The sequence below is a fragment of the Cervus elaphus genome, chromosome 20 (genome assembly GCF_910594005.1).
Source record: "Cervus elaphus chromosome 20, mCerEla1.1, whole genome shotgun sequence".
NCBI classification, from domain to species: domain Eukaryota; kingdom Metazoa; phylum Chordata; class Mammalia; order Artiodactyla; family Cervidae; genus Cervus; species Cervus elaphus.
In genome coordinates this window covers 118,701,434-118,715,993 of record NC_057834.1, presented here as the reverse complement: position 1 = coordinate 118,715,993, position 14,560 = coordinate 118,701,434, and the positions used below count along the sequence as shown (strand labels likewise).

At 54.9% G+C, this 14,560-nt stretch overlaps 1 protein-coding gene across 3 annotated transcripts in view; it reads right to left on the bottom strand.

Annotated features, from left to right (window-relative positions):
* Window positions 1-14,560, bottom strand: part of TRABD2B (TraB domain containing 2B) — a 219,183-nt gene that overhangs the window by 13,011 nt on the left and 191,612 nt on the right. For 2 of the 3 annotated variants that reach the window (XM_043876128.1, XM_043876130.1), the window contains exons 5-6: window positions 5,494-5,584; window positions 1,417-1,686 (exon numbers count right to left, since the gene is read on the bottom strand). In XM_043876128.1, the coding sequence (XP_043732063.1) occupies window positions 1,417-1,686; window positions 5,494-5,584 (361 nt within the window). The remainder of the gene's footprint in view (window positions 1-1,416; window positions 1,687-5,493; window positions 5,585-14,560) is intronic. The other variant, XM_043876131.1, reaches the window with a different exon arrangement.

Below are 14,560 nucleotides of genomic sequence, written 5' to 3'. Positions count from 1 at the left end.
CTGAGGAGCGGCTCTTGGTAACGCTGTGTCCTTGTTCCTGCTTTGAAGGAGGCAAACCACGCTGGGAACAGGAGCCAAATATGTCGAGGCCAATATAGCTACAGCAGTGACCCCGCCTTGGGCAGGGTGGGCCTGTGGGACCCCTGAAGAAGCATGTTTCCCAGTAACCCAAGGCAGGCGCTCTGAAGCCAGTGGAGGCGCAAATGAGCAATGGGCTCGACTCTCACTGGCTGGAAGGCTCTTTAAGACATTGCACAGGCTGCACACTAAGGCTGTGGACTGGATTATGTCAGCTTTTTGTCTGTGACTCAGAGACCTGGCTGAGGGAGGATCTTGAAGGGAATTCCTGCGCGACCCTGGACAAGTCCCCACCCCAGGCCTTGGTTCACCATAGGCAAACTCAGGGTTGGATCCACATTTCCCAAAGTTGCTCACAAGACTCTAGCGCACGTTCAACAAGCAGCTTTCCCAGTCCCGATGCAGCATGTCCCCATATATCAGGTCCACGATGGGGCCTGGGATATCATTTAACAAGAACCCATGGAGATTCTATCTAGGGATGCTGAGGAAAACCCCAGATAATGATCTTTAGGGTCCAGGTGGAGACTCTGAGTCTCCAAGGGCCAAGTGCTGGGCACCAGTGCTGGGCTACCGCAGTGGGCAGGACTCTCCCCGGCGGTCACTCCCTGGCACATCCTGCCTGCTCTGGTGACACTGTTCACCAGATGTGGAGATTTCTGCCTCAAAGTGGAATCTAGGGAGACCACTCAGTACTGAGCCTGCTGGTGGAGGTTGGAAGGCAGCGTCTTGGTTACAGCAGGAGCTGTGAGGACAGACAGGCCAAGGGAGTGGTGCAGGGAGACACGGGCAGAGGACAGAGAAGAATCAGTACAGTAGGCCGATTGCAGCACCCACCAATCCTGAAAGTTATCACAAAGCCCTCAGCCCCTCCTGAGAAGGAGCCCACAGCCATCACCTGCCATCTCTCTGACCCACTGCAGAGGTGTTGGCTGCTCAGACCATCCAGGTCTAGAGAGCTCACAGCCTTCTGATGTAACCAGCTGGTTCCATTTTCTCCTACTTTCTCCTTCTGGCCCATGGGACAAATGGGGTCTGCTGTGCACCCCAGGTGCCTCCAGGAAAGCTGAGGGCAAAGCAGAGTTTTGTCCACTACACCTGAAGGGAGCTTCTATTTGCTCACCTTTAACTGTAGGAAACTGAAAAGTCAGGTGTGAGCATGCTCCACAAACCCTGCAGGATGAACAGGGGACAAGACTGTTGCGATCGAGCACCCACCTGCCCCGCTTCCTTAGAGCCGGACTTGTGGATAACGGAGCATGTCTGACCCTGGGTGGGTCTGAGACAGGCTGGTGAGAGAGAGGCCCAGCTCCCGGCAGACCTGCCCTCCCAGCTCACCTGTCCTCGATGCGCACCCAGAGGTCATTGAACTGCCGCGGGCGTTGGTGTTTATTCTGCCTCTTGTGCCACTTCTTCTGCCGCCCAAACTCCTCCAGCTGGCTGAGGCTGTCGGGGAGCAGAAGGTGTGGGGACAGTGCTGGGTCCTCCTCCTCTGGCGGGGCGGTGGGGGGCGCCGAGGGGGCCGCAGGCACGGCAGCAGCTGCGGTCACTGGCGCAGGGCTTGCTGAGGTCCCCTCGGGTGGAGGTGCGGGGCTCCCGGCGACAGGGCTGGAAAGGGGCAATGGCAGGTGAGGCATGCGCATTGGAGCATGTCATTCATGTGTGACAGGGCACGCAATTCAGTGGGTGGGTTGTCATGGCAGGAGAAGGTGCCAGGGTGCCCCGCTGAGAGTCACCCGGGAAAACCATTGCCTGGTGTTAAGAGAGAGAGCTTTGATTCCTTCTCATTTATTGACTCAGTGTGTGAAAGTGAAAGTCGCTCAGTCGTGTCCGGCTCTTTGCAACCCCATGGACTATACAGTCCATGGAATTCTCCAGGCCAGAGTCCTGGAGTGGGTAGCCCTTTCCTTCTCCAGGGGATCTTCCCAACCCAGGGATCAAACCCAGGCCTCCGGCACTGCAGGCAGATTCTTTACCAGTTGAGCCACAAGGGAAGCCCAATATTGATTCAATAAATATTTATTAAGCATCTGTCCTGCACCAGGAACTTTCCAGGCAGTGAGTGTCAGTAGTGACCAAGATAGGCAAAGGTCCTGCCTTCTTAGCGCTAATATTTCAAAGCAGGAGACAGAGAGGAAGACGTGCATGAGATGTCAGATGGTGATAATTGCTGAGGAGAAAAATAAAGCAGAGTCAGGAGGGACAGCATGGGCCATGGGGAGGGGGCTGGCAGGGGAGGACAATTTGGTCCCTGTTGGTGACATTTGAGCCCAGACTAGTAGGAGTGAGCCCTGAGTGGGCATCTGGTTCCATATCTGATCTTGGTCAAGGTTTTGTTCATTCAACAAGCTCTGGCTGAGGCGCTTAAGGTGAGTTACCTAACTGTAATGTGCTGCACCTCAGTCTCCTGCTCTGGAAAATGGGGATATTACAGCCAGTGCCTCATAGCCACATCACAATGATTTTGTGAGTTAACAAAGGCAAAGCACTCAGAAATGGTGCCTGGCAAATAGCAGCTGAAACATTCTAGTAATTAACATCCTTAAAAATGAAATATTAACATTGTTGCTGTGTCAACATGTGTCTAACATGCATCTAACACGTCTAACACGTGTCTCCTGAGCACCTTTTCAGGGGAGGCAGGACAGCTTAGAGCAGGTTAGAGCTCAAGCTGTCCTGAGCTCTTAACGTGGGTTCACTCCCCGGCTCTGCACTTTCCATGCTGTGTGGCTAAGGGCAGGGACACAGCGTCCAAGCAGCTGCAGGCTATAAGCGGGAGTTAGTACTACTCACTTCATAGGGTTGTCAGGAGGATGAGAGAGATGAGGTCTTAACACAGTGCCTGGCACAGATCCGGCCTCTCTTTAGTGTCTCCCACAAGGGAATGGAGCTGGCCGCAGCAGGCGCCAATGGGCAGTGAAGCATGTAAGTGGAATCCATATTCCATACAGTGGTGCACAGACACCCTTCAGCCTGGAAACACCCTCCACTCCTCTCCCTTTTATTCTTGCACACGGAATTCCTGCTGGGGACATCTGACTGTGGGGAATGTTGGGCATGGTCCCAAGAATTGTAAAGGCGAGGTGGCGCCCAAGGGAGTCTGTCCCCCGACTCCATTCCCGCATGCATGAAAGGGGTGAGGGATTTCTCCCTCCTTGAAGGACAGAAGGCCATCAGCTCAGCCTGCCCTCCCCCAGCCCCCACGGCAACCCCAGATTCCCAGGGTCCAGGAGATGCCGCAGCTGCTGGGGAGATAATTCAAAACAGGCAGACAAAAAGATGGATCCAGGAAGCACCTGTGGTCGATGATGGCTTTTATTGTTGGGGCCTCCTCGGCATCCCCGCCCCCTCACCCCACCCGCAGGATTTCAGCAGAGACTCAGGCTGAGGACGGGTCAGGGTCCATGGGGGCATCCCCCCACTACTGCCTGGGCTCTGAGATGAATAGGAGCCGAGGTAGCATTGCTTAGCTGCCCGCACCCCTTGCCCTGTTGGGAAAGACACAATGAGCTTTAAGGCGAAGGTCCTTAGGGCCTGTGGGGAGGGGGAGCTTGAGGAAGGCCTTGTCCCTGAGGCTACCTTGGGTCCCTTACCCTTCAAGCACACGCCTACCCTTGGCCCAGTACAGACTGATTTGTGCTGGGCTCAAATAGTCAGGAAGCAATCTGGTCAGGCTGACTCAGAAGATAGAAGAGGGAGGAGTCCAAGGTTTGTAAGTTCCTCCAGAAGTGCCATGGAGACAGGAGGGCATCGGCCTGGAGCTGGGAGACCAGATGTTCCAGGCTCCAGGCCCATCTTTGCAGAGTGAAGAGCAAGGCCACAGTCATTTCCGAGTACCTCCCACTCCTGAGCCCCATCCCAAGACCTTGAGGGAGTAAGGGTTGTGGTGAAGACCTCAGGAAGGCCCTAGAGCCAGACTCCCATTGAAAGGAGCTCTGTGTCCTTCTGAAGGTGGCTTCACCTCTCTGGGCCTCAGGTGCCTCAATTTTAAGGTGGGGATACTCATCGTTCCTGCCTCATGGGTTTGTCATTAGGATTTGATAAGCTAAAAGCACTTAGAACTCAGTACACAGTGAGTAGTCAATAAACATTAGCCATGATTATTCAGGGCTTCCCAGGTGGCACTAGTGGTAAAGAACCTAACTGCCAATGCAGGAGATGTAAGAGATGTGGGTTCGATCCTTAGGTTGGGAAGATCCCCTGGAGGAGGGCATGGCAACCCACTCCAGTATTCTTGCCTGGAGAATCCCATGGACAGAGGAGCCTGGCAGGCTACAGTCCATGGGGTCGCAGAGAGTCAGACACGACTGAAGCAACTTAGGAGGCATGCACACATGACTATTCAAGCTTCTTTTGGACTCTGGGTGCATCACAGACAAGGGCCTAAATCGCTCTGTCCATTGCTGTGAGGAAGGCTCCTGCTCAGGTTGGTCTGGTTTGGGATTCTGTCATTGTCTTCCAGGGCCGCCCAGCATGCGCTGACACCTCTCTGTGCCCAGCCTGGTGCTGGCACTGTGGACCACAGGTAAACCCAGCTGGCCTCTTCCCGTAGTCAGCTTCCAGCTTAGAGGGAGACAGGAAACCCCCACAGGAAGAGAGGATGGCCTCTGTCTGGCTCTTTGGGCTGAGTGAGTATACCCTGGCAGGAAAGTCAGGGGTGAGAGACCAGGCCAAGAAACAGAAACAAGCAGGTGTAGTCAGAGGAGGTGGTGAAGACAAGGTTTGGGTGGGGTTGAGACTCAGGGAAGAGGCCTGGCCACTGCGTGTTGTCACTATGGCCCCATCTCGATTCAAGGCCAGGGCATCCACCAGGTCTTCTAGGCAGCAGCCCAGAAGTCCTACAGAGTTCCTGTACCCCACCCATCACCAGTCTCTAAATCTTGAAAGAAAGAAAGAAAAGAAAGTGAAGTCGCTCAGTCGTGTCCGACGCTTTGCCACCCCATGGATTGTAGCCTACCAGGCTCCTCCGTCCATGGGATTTTCCAGACAAGAATACTGGAGTGGGTTGCCATTTCCTTCTCCAGGAGATCTTCCCGACCCAGGGATTGAACCTGGGTCTCCCGCATTGTAGGCAGATGCTTTACCGTCTGAGTCACCTAAATCTTGAACATTTCTCAAAACTTGGTGCTCCGCCCATTCCCACCTCCACTCTTCCCCGCTGTCCTGACCTCCTGCCAGGATTACACACTAGCCTCCTTCCCGGTCTCCCCACCTCCAGCCTAGCCCCCACTCTTGGGTGCCTGGTGAAGGCCAGTCCCTAGGAGGCCCCCGAGGCTTCGTCATGACTCTGCCCTGCAGGCCTAAGCAGAAAGGCAGGGTAAAAAACCCTCCATGCAGTATGTGGTCAGGCATGGCCTGTGGACCAGCATCAGTGGGCCAGCCAGTCCCCCGCCCCCGGAGGCCCCGGCTGCTTACCTATGGATGGTCTGCCCCGCGGGCGTGTGCTCCACCTCCAGCCCTGCCTGCCGAAGGACATCGATGACTGTGTTGTTCCCCAGAAAGTGACCTGGAACACAAGACATGAAGTGGGCTCAGCCACATACCAGGTCACTGGTGATTGGAGAGAGCCTCAGGCCGACAACCTAGGCCAAAGTCAAGGGCCAGACTCCCTGAAAGGCAGTGTGATGTAGCTGGAAGATGGGCCAGTGCCACCCTGCCTGGATCCAAACCCCGGCTCTGTCGCTCATCAATTGTACCTCCCTGTGCCTCAGTTTTCCCATCTGTAAAGTGGTAACGATCATACTAGCAGCCTCGAGGGTTGTTGTAAGGACTCCAGGAACACTGGCTGGCATGCAGTAAAGGCTCATCGTGTTTCCTGTTGCATCATTGTCCTCCATACCACTGAGCTGACCCCCACCGTGGACTGTCCAGGCAGGGACAGCTTCCAGGAGTCACATAAGGATCAGTTCTGAGAAAACCTCCTCCAATAGGCCTCAAGGTCCAACAGGTTTATGGTTCATCTTTGTCAGTTCCACCAGCAACTCAAGTCTCCCTCCCTAGCAGGGAAACGGAGGCAGGGTTCGGCGTGTACATGTCTGTCTCCTCAGTAGACTGGCAGGGACCTCGTGGCCACTGCCCCACACATGCTTACTACATGTTGTCTGGATCTAAGACTTTGAAGATTCGTTTGTTCACCATCTACCCAGTATTTATGGACCACACACTATGACCCAGGCCCTGAGGTGGTCCCTGAAGACTCACTGAAGTGTAAGATTCTGGGGAAGGAGAAAGTAGTAGGATTCTGTGTGTTGGGAGACAGGCTTCCCAGGTGGCACTAGTGGTAAGTAACCCACCTGCCAATGCAGGAGACAGGAGAGACACGGGTTCAACCCCTGGGTCAGAAAGATTCCCTTGAGGAAGGCATGGCAACCCACTCCAGTATTCTCACCTGGAGAATTCCAAGGACAGAGGAGCCCGGAGGGCTATGGTCCATAAGGTCTCAAAGAGTCAGACATGACTGAGGCGACTTAGCACTCACTCATGTGTGTTGGAAGGGGAGGGGGCTGGTCTCCATCTCACCCTCCACCCACTGACCATTCATCCAACAGACTTTTATGTCACACTTGCTGTGACCAGCCCCGGGGCAGACACTGAGAACACAGAAGTGAATCATTTGACCCACTGCCCCAGATGAGACCAGGTTTGGCCCTCGGGCGGGATGCAGGTTTGAGATCTGGGAATACAGCGGAGGCTCTCCCAGGTTCCAGTTAGGGAGACTCCTTGAGAGGGCAGTCCCTGCTGGGAGTTGGCTCCCAGGCCGGCCCCTCCTCCATGCTGGACCTCAATCTCCCCACTGTTCAACGTAGGCAGAGTGGTGGGCCCTGCACCCTCCCGGCCTGAGTCCTGCCTGCAGCCCCACATCCGTGGGCACTTCGCTTCTCTCCTGCTCACCATTCACCCCAGAACCTGAGGGGAAATTCTTGTACTATCACTCTAATTGCCTGTGATGGATGGTGACAGGTGGGAAGCTGGGAGGTCAGCATGTTGACAGCCCCAGGGAGATCTAGGGAGCAAGCACAGGAGGTTGACAGGCTGTTGGGGAATGGAGGCAGGGAGGTTGGGACTGCACAGTAGCTGGGTGTGGGAGTGGGGCGGTGAACCCGGGAGCACCCCTGCCAGCCAGGCCTATACACCTCTGGGCTGGCTTCACGACGCCCCAGCAAGTCCCCCACCTAACAGTCTCCCTCTTGGTGACCTGCCACAGTCCCTGACATCCCACCTCTGGGTCACTGTGAACCACAGGTCTGGGAACAAGAGTCTTTGATGGAACCCCCCACATCCACTCTGGGGCCCTGGGCACCCGGGCACTCTCGGTGTCTCTGTGGACAGGGAGGGACCGGGCTGTACCACAGGCTCCCCTGGCTACCGCGTTCACGGGGATGGCGTTTGTTCGACTCCAGAGACCCTTAGGATACTGTGCTCTCCCTCCCTCCTTTTCTCTGCTTGTTCATTGTGTTTATCTGACAAACACTGAGTGCATATCCAGAGGTGGATGGTGGTGAACAGGTAGGGACCTGTTCAAAGCACTCAGTCTTGAGAATCAAGGTCTTTTGATCCAGAGTATGCACGATGCTAAGGGAAGCACAGGAGGTGGTGAGGGCGCCCAGGAGGCCTCTAATTCAACCTGGGGGCAGGGGAGACTTCCTGGAGGAGGCATCACTAGCTGAGGGATGGGATCATAGTTAGCTAGGTGAGGATGAGAGTGGGGCAGTGGTGGGATGTTCCAGGCAGGGGTAAGGGCATGTGCAAAGAGGAGGTCAGTGAGGCTCATCTGACCCATTGTTAGAGAGGGTGGGACACAGAGGATTCTGCCAAGGCTGTGAGTCTTGCATACGTGATCCCAAGCAATCGGTTGCCACCTGCCACCTGCCTCAGTTTCCCTGTATGTCAGATGGAGCTGGATCCCTGTGGCTGCCTTCTCAGGGAGGCTATAATAAAGTCCTAAGAGGCAGGAGGAGTGACCATCCTTTGGAAAAGCCCAGCGTGCACCTTTGAGGAAGGGACTGAGCCAGTCCTGGGCTGGGGTCTGGTGAGTCCTGGTGAGTTGACCCATCCTTGCCTGCCCCTGAGCGTGATCGGCCTGGAGGGGCACCAGGTGTGGCAGCCTCCAGAGCATAGGCTTCAGGAACTCCCTACCCGCAGCTCTTGGAATGCATTCCTGGCAGCAAAGGCCATTCCTTCCCTGTGTCCATGGAGACCTGTTTAAAGACAGGGGCCTCTGGGCCCAGCAGTGGTCCACACAGAAGACGTCAAGAGCCACAGGGAAAACAGGGTACCCCAGGCTGCATCGAAGCAGATGACCGTGTGGCCGCTCTGAAAGGAGCATTCCTGGAGCTGGCAGAGGGGGCATTCAGAGGGGCCCAAGCCTGACGGGACACTGGCTGGGTCCTGAGCACTGCCTGGCAACATTTCAGTGTCTGGTCTGCATCCTGTCTACTCCCTCAGCCTCAGGAGTTCCAGACCCTTACTGTGCCTGGTAAGACCCCAAACAGAAGACTTCAGATATTTTGAGAAGTAGGAAGCGATCAGCAATGAATTTTTTTTCAAATTCCTGTAAGCCACACGGGCCTTCATCTCCTCCCCTCCAGGGCGGGGGGTGCCTGCCCTCTGCAAGGGGCAGCTTCAGCAGGAGGCCCCGCTCCTATGGGGTTCCCGCCCCAGGACTGTCCAATGGAAGCCCTCACTCCGACCCCAGGTTCCCATTGCTACTCCCTTCCTCACCCTCTTTGAGGCCTGGAGTCACAGGACACCACAGCACTGTTCTGTCCTGTTTTCTCCATAGCTCTCACTGCTCCCTCCCTTAGCGGGTTCCTCTTTCCCTTGCCTGATAAATGTGGGTGCCCCTGTGAACCCCGTCCATGGCCTTCTTTTCTTCTCGCTCTATTCATAGTCCAGGGAATGTGAATCCATCCATTCACATGGTTTCAGCGACCACAGTTTGGTCACTGAACTGTCACTGACCACAGCTGCTATTCAGGATCCGCTGTCCTAGCCCAGACCCATTTGTCCAGTGGCCTCCTGAGCATCTCCCACCCAACATCCCCCAGAGCCTCACCCTCCCCGCCTGGGTGTGTCTCAGCTGAGCTCAGCTACCCTTGTCAGATGGACCCATCTTCACTCTTCCTTCTCTATCATCCCATCCCATCAGTCACCAGAGTTCCCCAAATTTTCCCTCTGAACCATGCTCGACCCTGGCCCAGGTCACCACCACCTTCTGCCTGAATCACTGCATGTAGCATCCTCCCCACTCTCTCCAGTTCACTCCCTTCGCCATGGCTGGAATGAGCTCCCCACACCTCAGAGCTGCCTCTGTCAGAACAAGTTCCCAACAAGCCACTGAAGTGGAGACCAAGAGCTTTGAGAACACAAGGGACCTTGCCCGATCTATCATTGTCCCCAAGGCTAAGATCAAATCTGGCACATGGTGGTGGCTTCATGAATGTTTGCTGAATGAATGAATAACAGGATCTGTTAGTCCATATCCCTTCCATGATCTCAGCTTCTCCCCAGAAGACCTGAGTTCAAGGATCCCCTCCCCTTGTAGCCCTGGCCTGATCCCTTGGTGATGCTCCCCGCAGATTCCGTCAATCCTGGGATCTTGGCCTCAGAACAGCCCCAGTCAGGGCCCAGGGCATGCTGTCCCCAGGGATTGGCAGACAGGGTTTGGGCTTGCCTCCAAGGTCACAAATCCTGAAAAAGGCACCACACCCATCCTGGAACCTGCAGGGAAGGTGTGGAAAGTTTCCAAAGGGCCCCTCGGTGTCGGAACTTAGCCTGCTCAGCTTGCCCAGGCTCCCGGGGTCTCCTGGCCACCGCTCAGCAGCTCCTTCCAGCACTGACAGCTGCTCTCTGGCCAGCTCTCTGCAGGAAGGCACATCCCATTTCATTTACTGAGGCTGCGTGAACCAGGAGAGGAAGGTGGAGACGGGGTGGGGCACGCAGAGCCACTGAGACAGAGGAAGGGAGAAGGATATGGAGATAGGCACAGAGAGGAGAAACTTTTGAGACAGACAGGGAAGGGGGAGAGCTCCAGAACACAAGGAGACAGAGAGAAGAAGAGATGAGGTGATGGGGATGGGATGTAGGCTACAATCGAGAGCCAGAGACCCAGAGATAACAGTAGGGAGAGAAGGAAAAGCAGAGATGCCGTGACAGCGAGAAAGAGATACCAAGAGAGACAGGAGAGAAGGGAGAAAGAGATGAGAGGAAAAGGAGAATCCAGCAATGAAAACAAAGGGCATGGAGGAGAGACTGATACACTGAGAGCATCAGGGAAGGCTTCCTGGAGGAGGAGCCCAGGAAGGGGAGGATTCAAACAGATATATGGGCTTGGGCAGGGGGGACAGGCAAGAGAAGGAACAAGGGCCTGGAGGAGGCTTAGAGATTTGACAGATGGTGGGCTGGTTTGGTGGTTGTGTCCCCTGACCCCACAAGCCAGAGCGCCATTTCAAAGACGTCATATACAGTCAGGAAAGGGGTCTGGCTCTGAGCAGGCAGAGTCCCACAGTGTTTTAGTGCAGAGACAAAGGTTCCCTTCTTCCAGGCATAAGCAGGCCTGTGCCAGGGCACAATGCTCATAGGCTGGGTCTAGCCCCTATCCAGGGCTTCCCCGCTGGCTCCGCCTGCCAATGTAGGAGACTCGGGTTCGAACCCTGGGTCAGGAAGATCCCCTAAAGAAGGAACTGGCAACTCACTCTAGCATTCTTGCCTGGAAAAGTCCCATGGACAGAGGAGCCTGGTCGGCTACAGTCCGTGGGGTTGCAAAGAGTGGGACACGATTTAGTGACTAAACAAGTTCCTGCCCATCATCCGGGTACAGTCTGACAGCCCCCCATTAATCCTCTGAGACGAAAGACAGGGTAGGACAGAGCTAACAATCCTGTCCTGAGGTTAGGACAGACAACCTGGCTCGACAGTCAACCAGCTATGTGACCTCAGGCAGCTTCCTTCCTTTCTTTAAGTCTCAGTTTCCCTGCAAAGGTCTCCAGAGATCTCCCACCTTCATGATTCTATCGTGTGATGACTTGAACATAACCTCCTCCTCAGTGAGTCTCCTGGGCCACAGCAATTTTTAAACATTAATTCATTTCATCCTGGCCGGTACCCCCAGTTTACAGACGAGGAAACTGAACCTCAGCGAGGGGACAAGGCCCGCTCAAGGTCACACAGCTGGCAAAGGCAAAGCTTGGACTTCCATCAGAGATGTCCTAGCTCGCTGCACGCCCAGTACACCCACTCTGAAGTGCCGGTGGCTACAAGGGATCCCGAGCTCATGTTTTGGGGTCAGGGCATCATCAGAAACATGTGTCCCTTGCTGGGCTCACCAGATCGGAGAGGAAAGCATGTGAGTGTTCAATGCAAAGAATACTCCAATTAACAGGCTCATTTTAAGACAATGTTGGGGGGCCCGGCAGAGGGGAGGAGGGGGAACCAGATGTTCCCACAAAGGCTCCATAGTAACACGGGCTCCCCTTGGCCAGCACACATGTTTTCTCTCCAGCGAGTCCAACGGGTTTCCAGTTTTCTCTTCCTGGTAGAGGGAGTCCAAGCCCATATTTATGTTCCGTCTGAAATTAATGCAAGGGGAACTTTTAAGTGCTAATCTCGCTGCCAGGATCAGTTGCAGGGTATCAAGCAATGGCAGTGTTTGTTTTCCTAAGGAAGTGTGGCAGGAGGGCTAGACGGATGAACCTGGGGGTGGACGGACAATGAGGGATACCCTGGGGCTTCGAGTCTCCCAAGGAGGGTCCACCTGGGAAACTGGCAGCGCGGAGCTTTCTTTCTCCAGCTCTGTTGGCCAGGCAGGGCTGGACTGGGGCCTTGTCAGTTCTGTGAGGATGGAGACGATGTCTCCCTGCACCCCGTTCTGTGCCAGGAGCTGAGGCGCACGGTCCCCAACCTGGAGGACATCACAGTGCCGAGGGAGACGGGTGCACAGTCACAGGACAGAGTGAGCCAGGCGGTGGCGGAGGGGCGCCAGGGGCTACAGGGCTGAAGAGCAAGGGACAGGATGCAGCCTGGGGGAGGGGTCAGCCTCCTCCTTGGGCCCCACTCTTGTCCCATGGTGAGGATGCAAGCCCGGGGTTTTCTGATGAACCTGCACCTTAAGGGCCTGAAGCCACAGGGTTTCCTCCACAAGCCTTCACTGGGTCTTCCTACATGTCAGGCACGTGCTGAACTGGGGGACCCTGAGATAGGTCAGATGTTCTTGCCTTCCCCTCCTGGGGTCTGACACCGCCCCAGATCCAGGCAGACCGTGCAGAGTGACTGGAAATCAGCAGGAGGCACTGTGGAGAGAGCTGCGGAGACGGACCCTGTGATGGGTTCTGTGAACTGCAGGGGGCAGTGCCCAGCGCAGGGCTCCCTGAGTCATGGTTACTGCTCTTTTCAACATCCAGAGGCTCCTTTCCTAGAATGGGAGCACCCAGCACCCCAGGAGAGCGCCTTGTTGGCCAACACGTGGGCAGGGACACTTCCGGAGCCTCACTGTACCTTGGAGCTGAGACTGGCCATGGGGGTCTCTCTACAGGGTCCCAGCTGGGTCCTCAGGGGCCAATGAGCACTTCTGGCCCTTGGATAGCCCTGCTCTCCCCTGGAGGGAGTCCTGTTCCTGGGGGCCTCTGGGCTTTGAAATAATACTGATGAGGCAAGAGCTCATGTGTGCTGAGTGATGGCATTGCACCATGTCTTGAGACACACATGTGCTGCCCAATGATGCCAGGCTCCTCTTAGATGGCCTCTAAGGGTCGAGAGAAGCCAAGTGCCTGGTCTGCCCAGGCTGCTTCCTAGGAGGAGAGGCACTGGGCTCCTCATGCAGGCAGTCTGAGTCTGAAGCCCAGGGATACACTCTCTGCTCCCCCTGCCTTCCCCTCACGCCCAGCAGGAGTGCTGAGCCTGAAGCTGACATTTGGACCCCCTGGCTCACAGACACAGCTCAAGCCTAGTCCAGAATGCAGGGTTGGCTCCAGTTAGAGACAAGCTAGCAGATGGGATGTTCGAACTGGCTGGATGCTCTGAGCTGAAACAGGAAGGGTGACTCTGGCCAAGGACTGCAGCCCAGAGCAAGCATGCCAGCTGCCAGATGTATATACGGTGGGGCGGCAGGGCCCTTTGAAACACCGTCGGAAATTCTGAAACACTTCTGGATGCTGTGTGGCCTCATGTTCCAACGTGAGTACAGCAGGTGATCGGCGTTTGCCCAGGAGAAGAGAAAAGTGGCCGGGCATGTGCTGTTTGCTGGGCCCCTTGTTTCTAAGGTTCCCAGGGCCCTGCGTGGGCTGTGCATGCTCTTCTCTGCTTGGCTATGAGCTCTGAGGGGTTTTGTTTCTGAAGCACCCAAGTGGACAACCAATGGGGGAAGGAGGTGGGTATGGGCCTTGCCCTGAGGACTGTGGGGATGAACTGGAAGAGGAACTGGAAGGCAGCTGAACCTGCATCATGGATATTTCAATCAACTAGTTCTCACCTCCTCCAGGTAGCCTTCTCTGACTTACATTCCCTCCTAGAAGAGTAGATGACAAATGTGCTCAGCATGAACAGAGCTGTGTTAGGAAATCCTGTGGGGCTGGGAGAATCCCAAAGAGGAGGTCATTGAAGGCCCAGGCAGGAGAGGGGAAGGGCATTCTCAGGTGAACAGAGTAGCAACTAAATGACTTTTTGGTGGAGACTGCCTGTCAGGAAGAATGGCCTAGTCATTGTTGACCACTGTTTCACTCAGTTCGAAGATTCTTGCTCTACTTATCTGTACCTTGATTTACCCACCCACCAAAGGGAATAATAAATATCATTTCATCTCCCTCCAAGAGGCACTGAGGACATGACAGCCACATGAACTGATGGATTTGGGTGTTCTTCAAGCAGGATGGTGCCCACTCTCCAAGGAGCAATGGCTGCTGTTATTAATTATTAAATGTTACTGGTGTTCAGTGTGTTGGGTTTCTGTCTCCCCCTTCCTCAAGCCCAAGTCTTCATCATGAATCAACTTCTGTGTCTTGGCCCCATAGGTGTGTTTTCGGTTATGGGTCTGCTTCATTTGGGGTGTGAGAGAGGCTGGCCTGGCCCGGAAGTTGGATGTGCGGGTGCTTGGGGAAACAGCTACAGTACCTCTGTCTCTGGTGCTCCCACAACCTGGCTTTAGACTCTTTAAATCCTGCTTTAGATTTGAAGAAGCAGATTAGATTTGAAGAAGCAGAAGCTTGGACCTCTGCTTCCTGTGGTATGGGACAGGTGGCAACAGTCCCACGTGGAGGGATTTCCAGGCCCTGGAAGGTTCTTAGCTCTATCCTCCTTCCAAAGAATTCAAGAGTGATTGATGAAAACTCTGTGAGAGGGTTAGAATGCTATGATGATGGAAGGCTGGGATATGAGAACCACATAATCTTAGAACAACAGGCTATTAGGGTCCAAGGAATTTGGAAAGTCAGAAGTTAGAATTATATTCAGATTGTTGCATGCTAGGGTTACAGGATATATGATAACCACT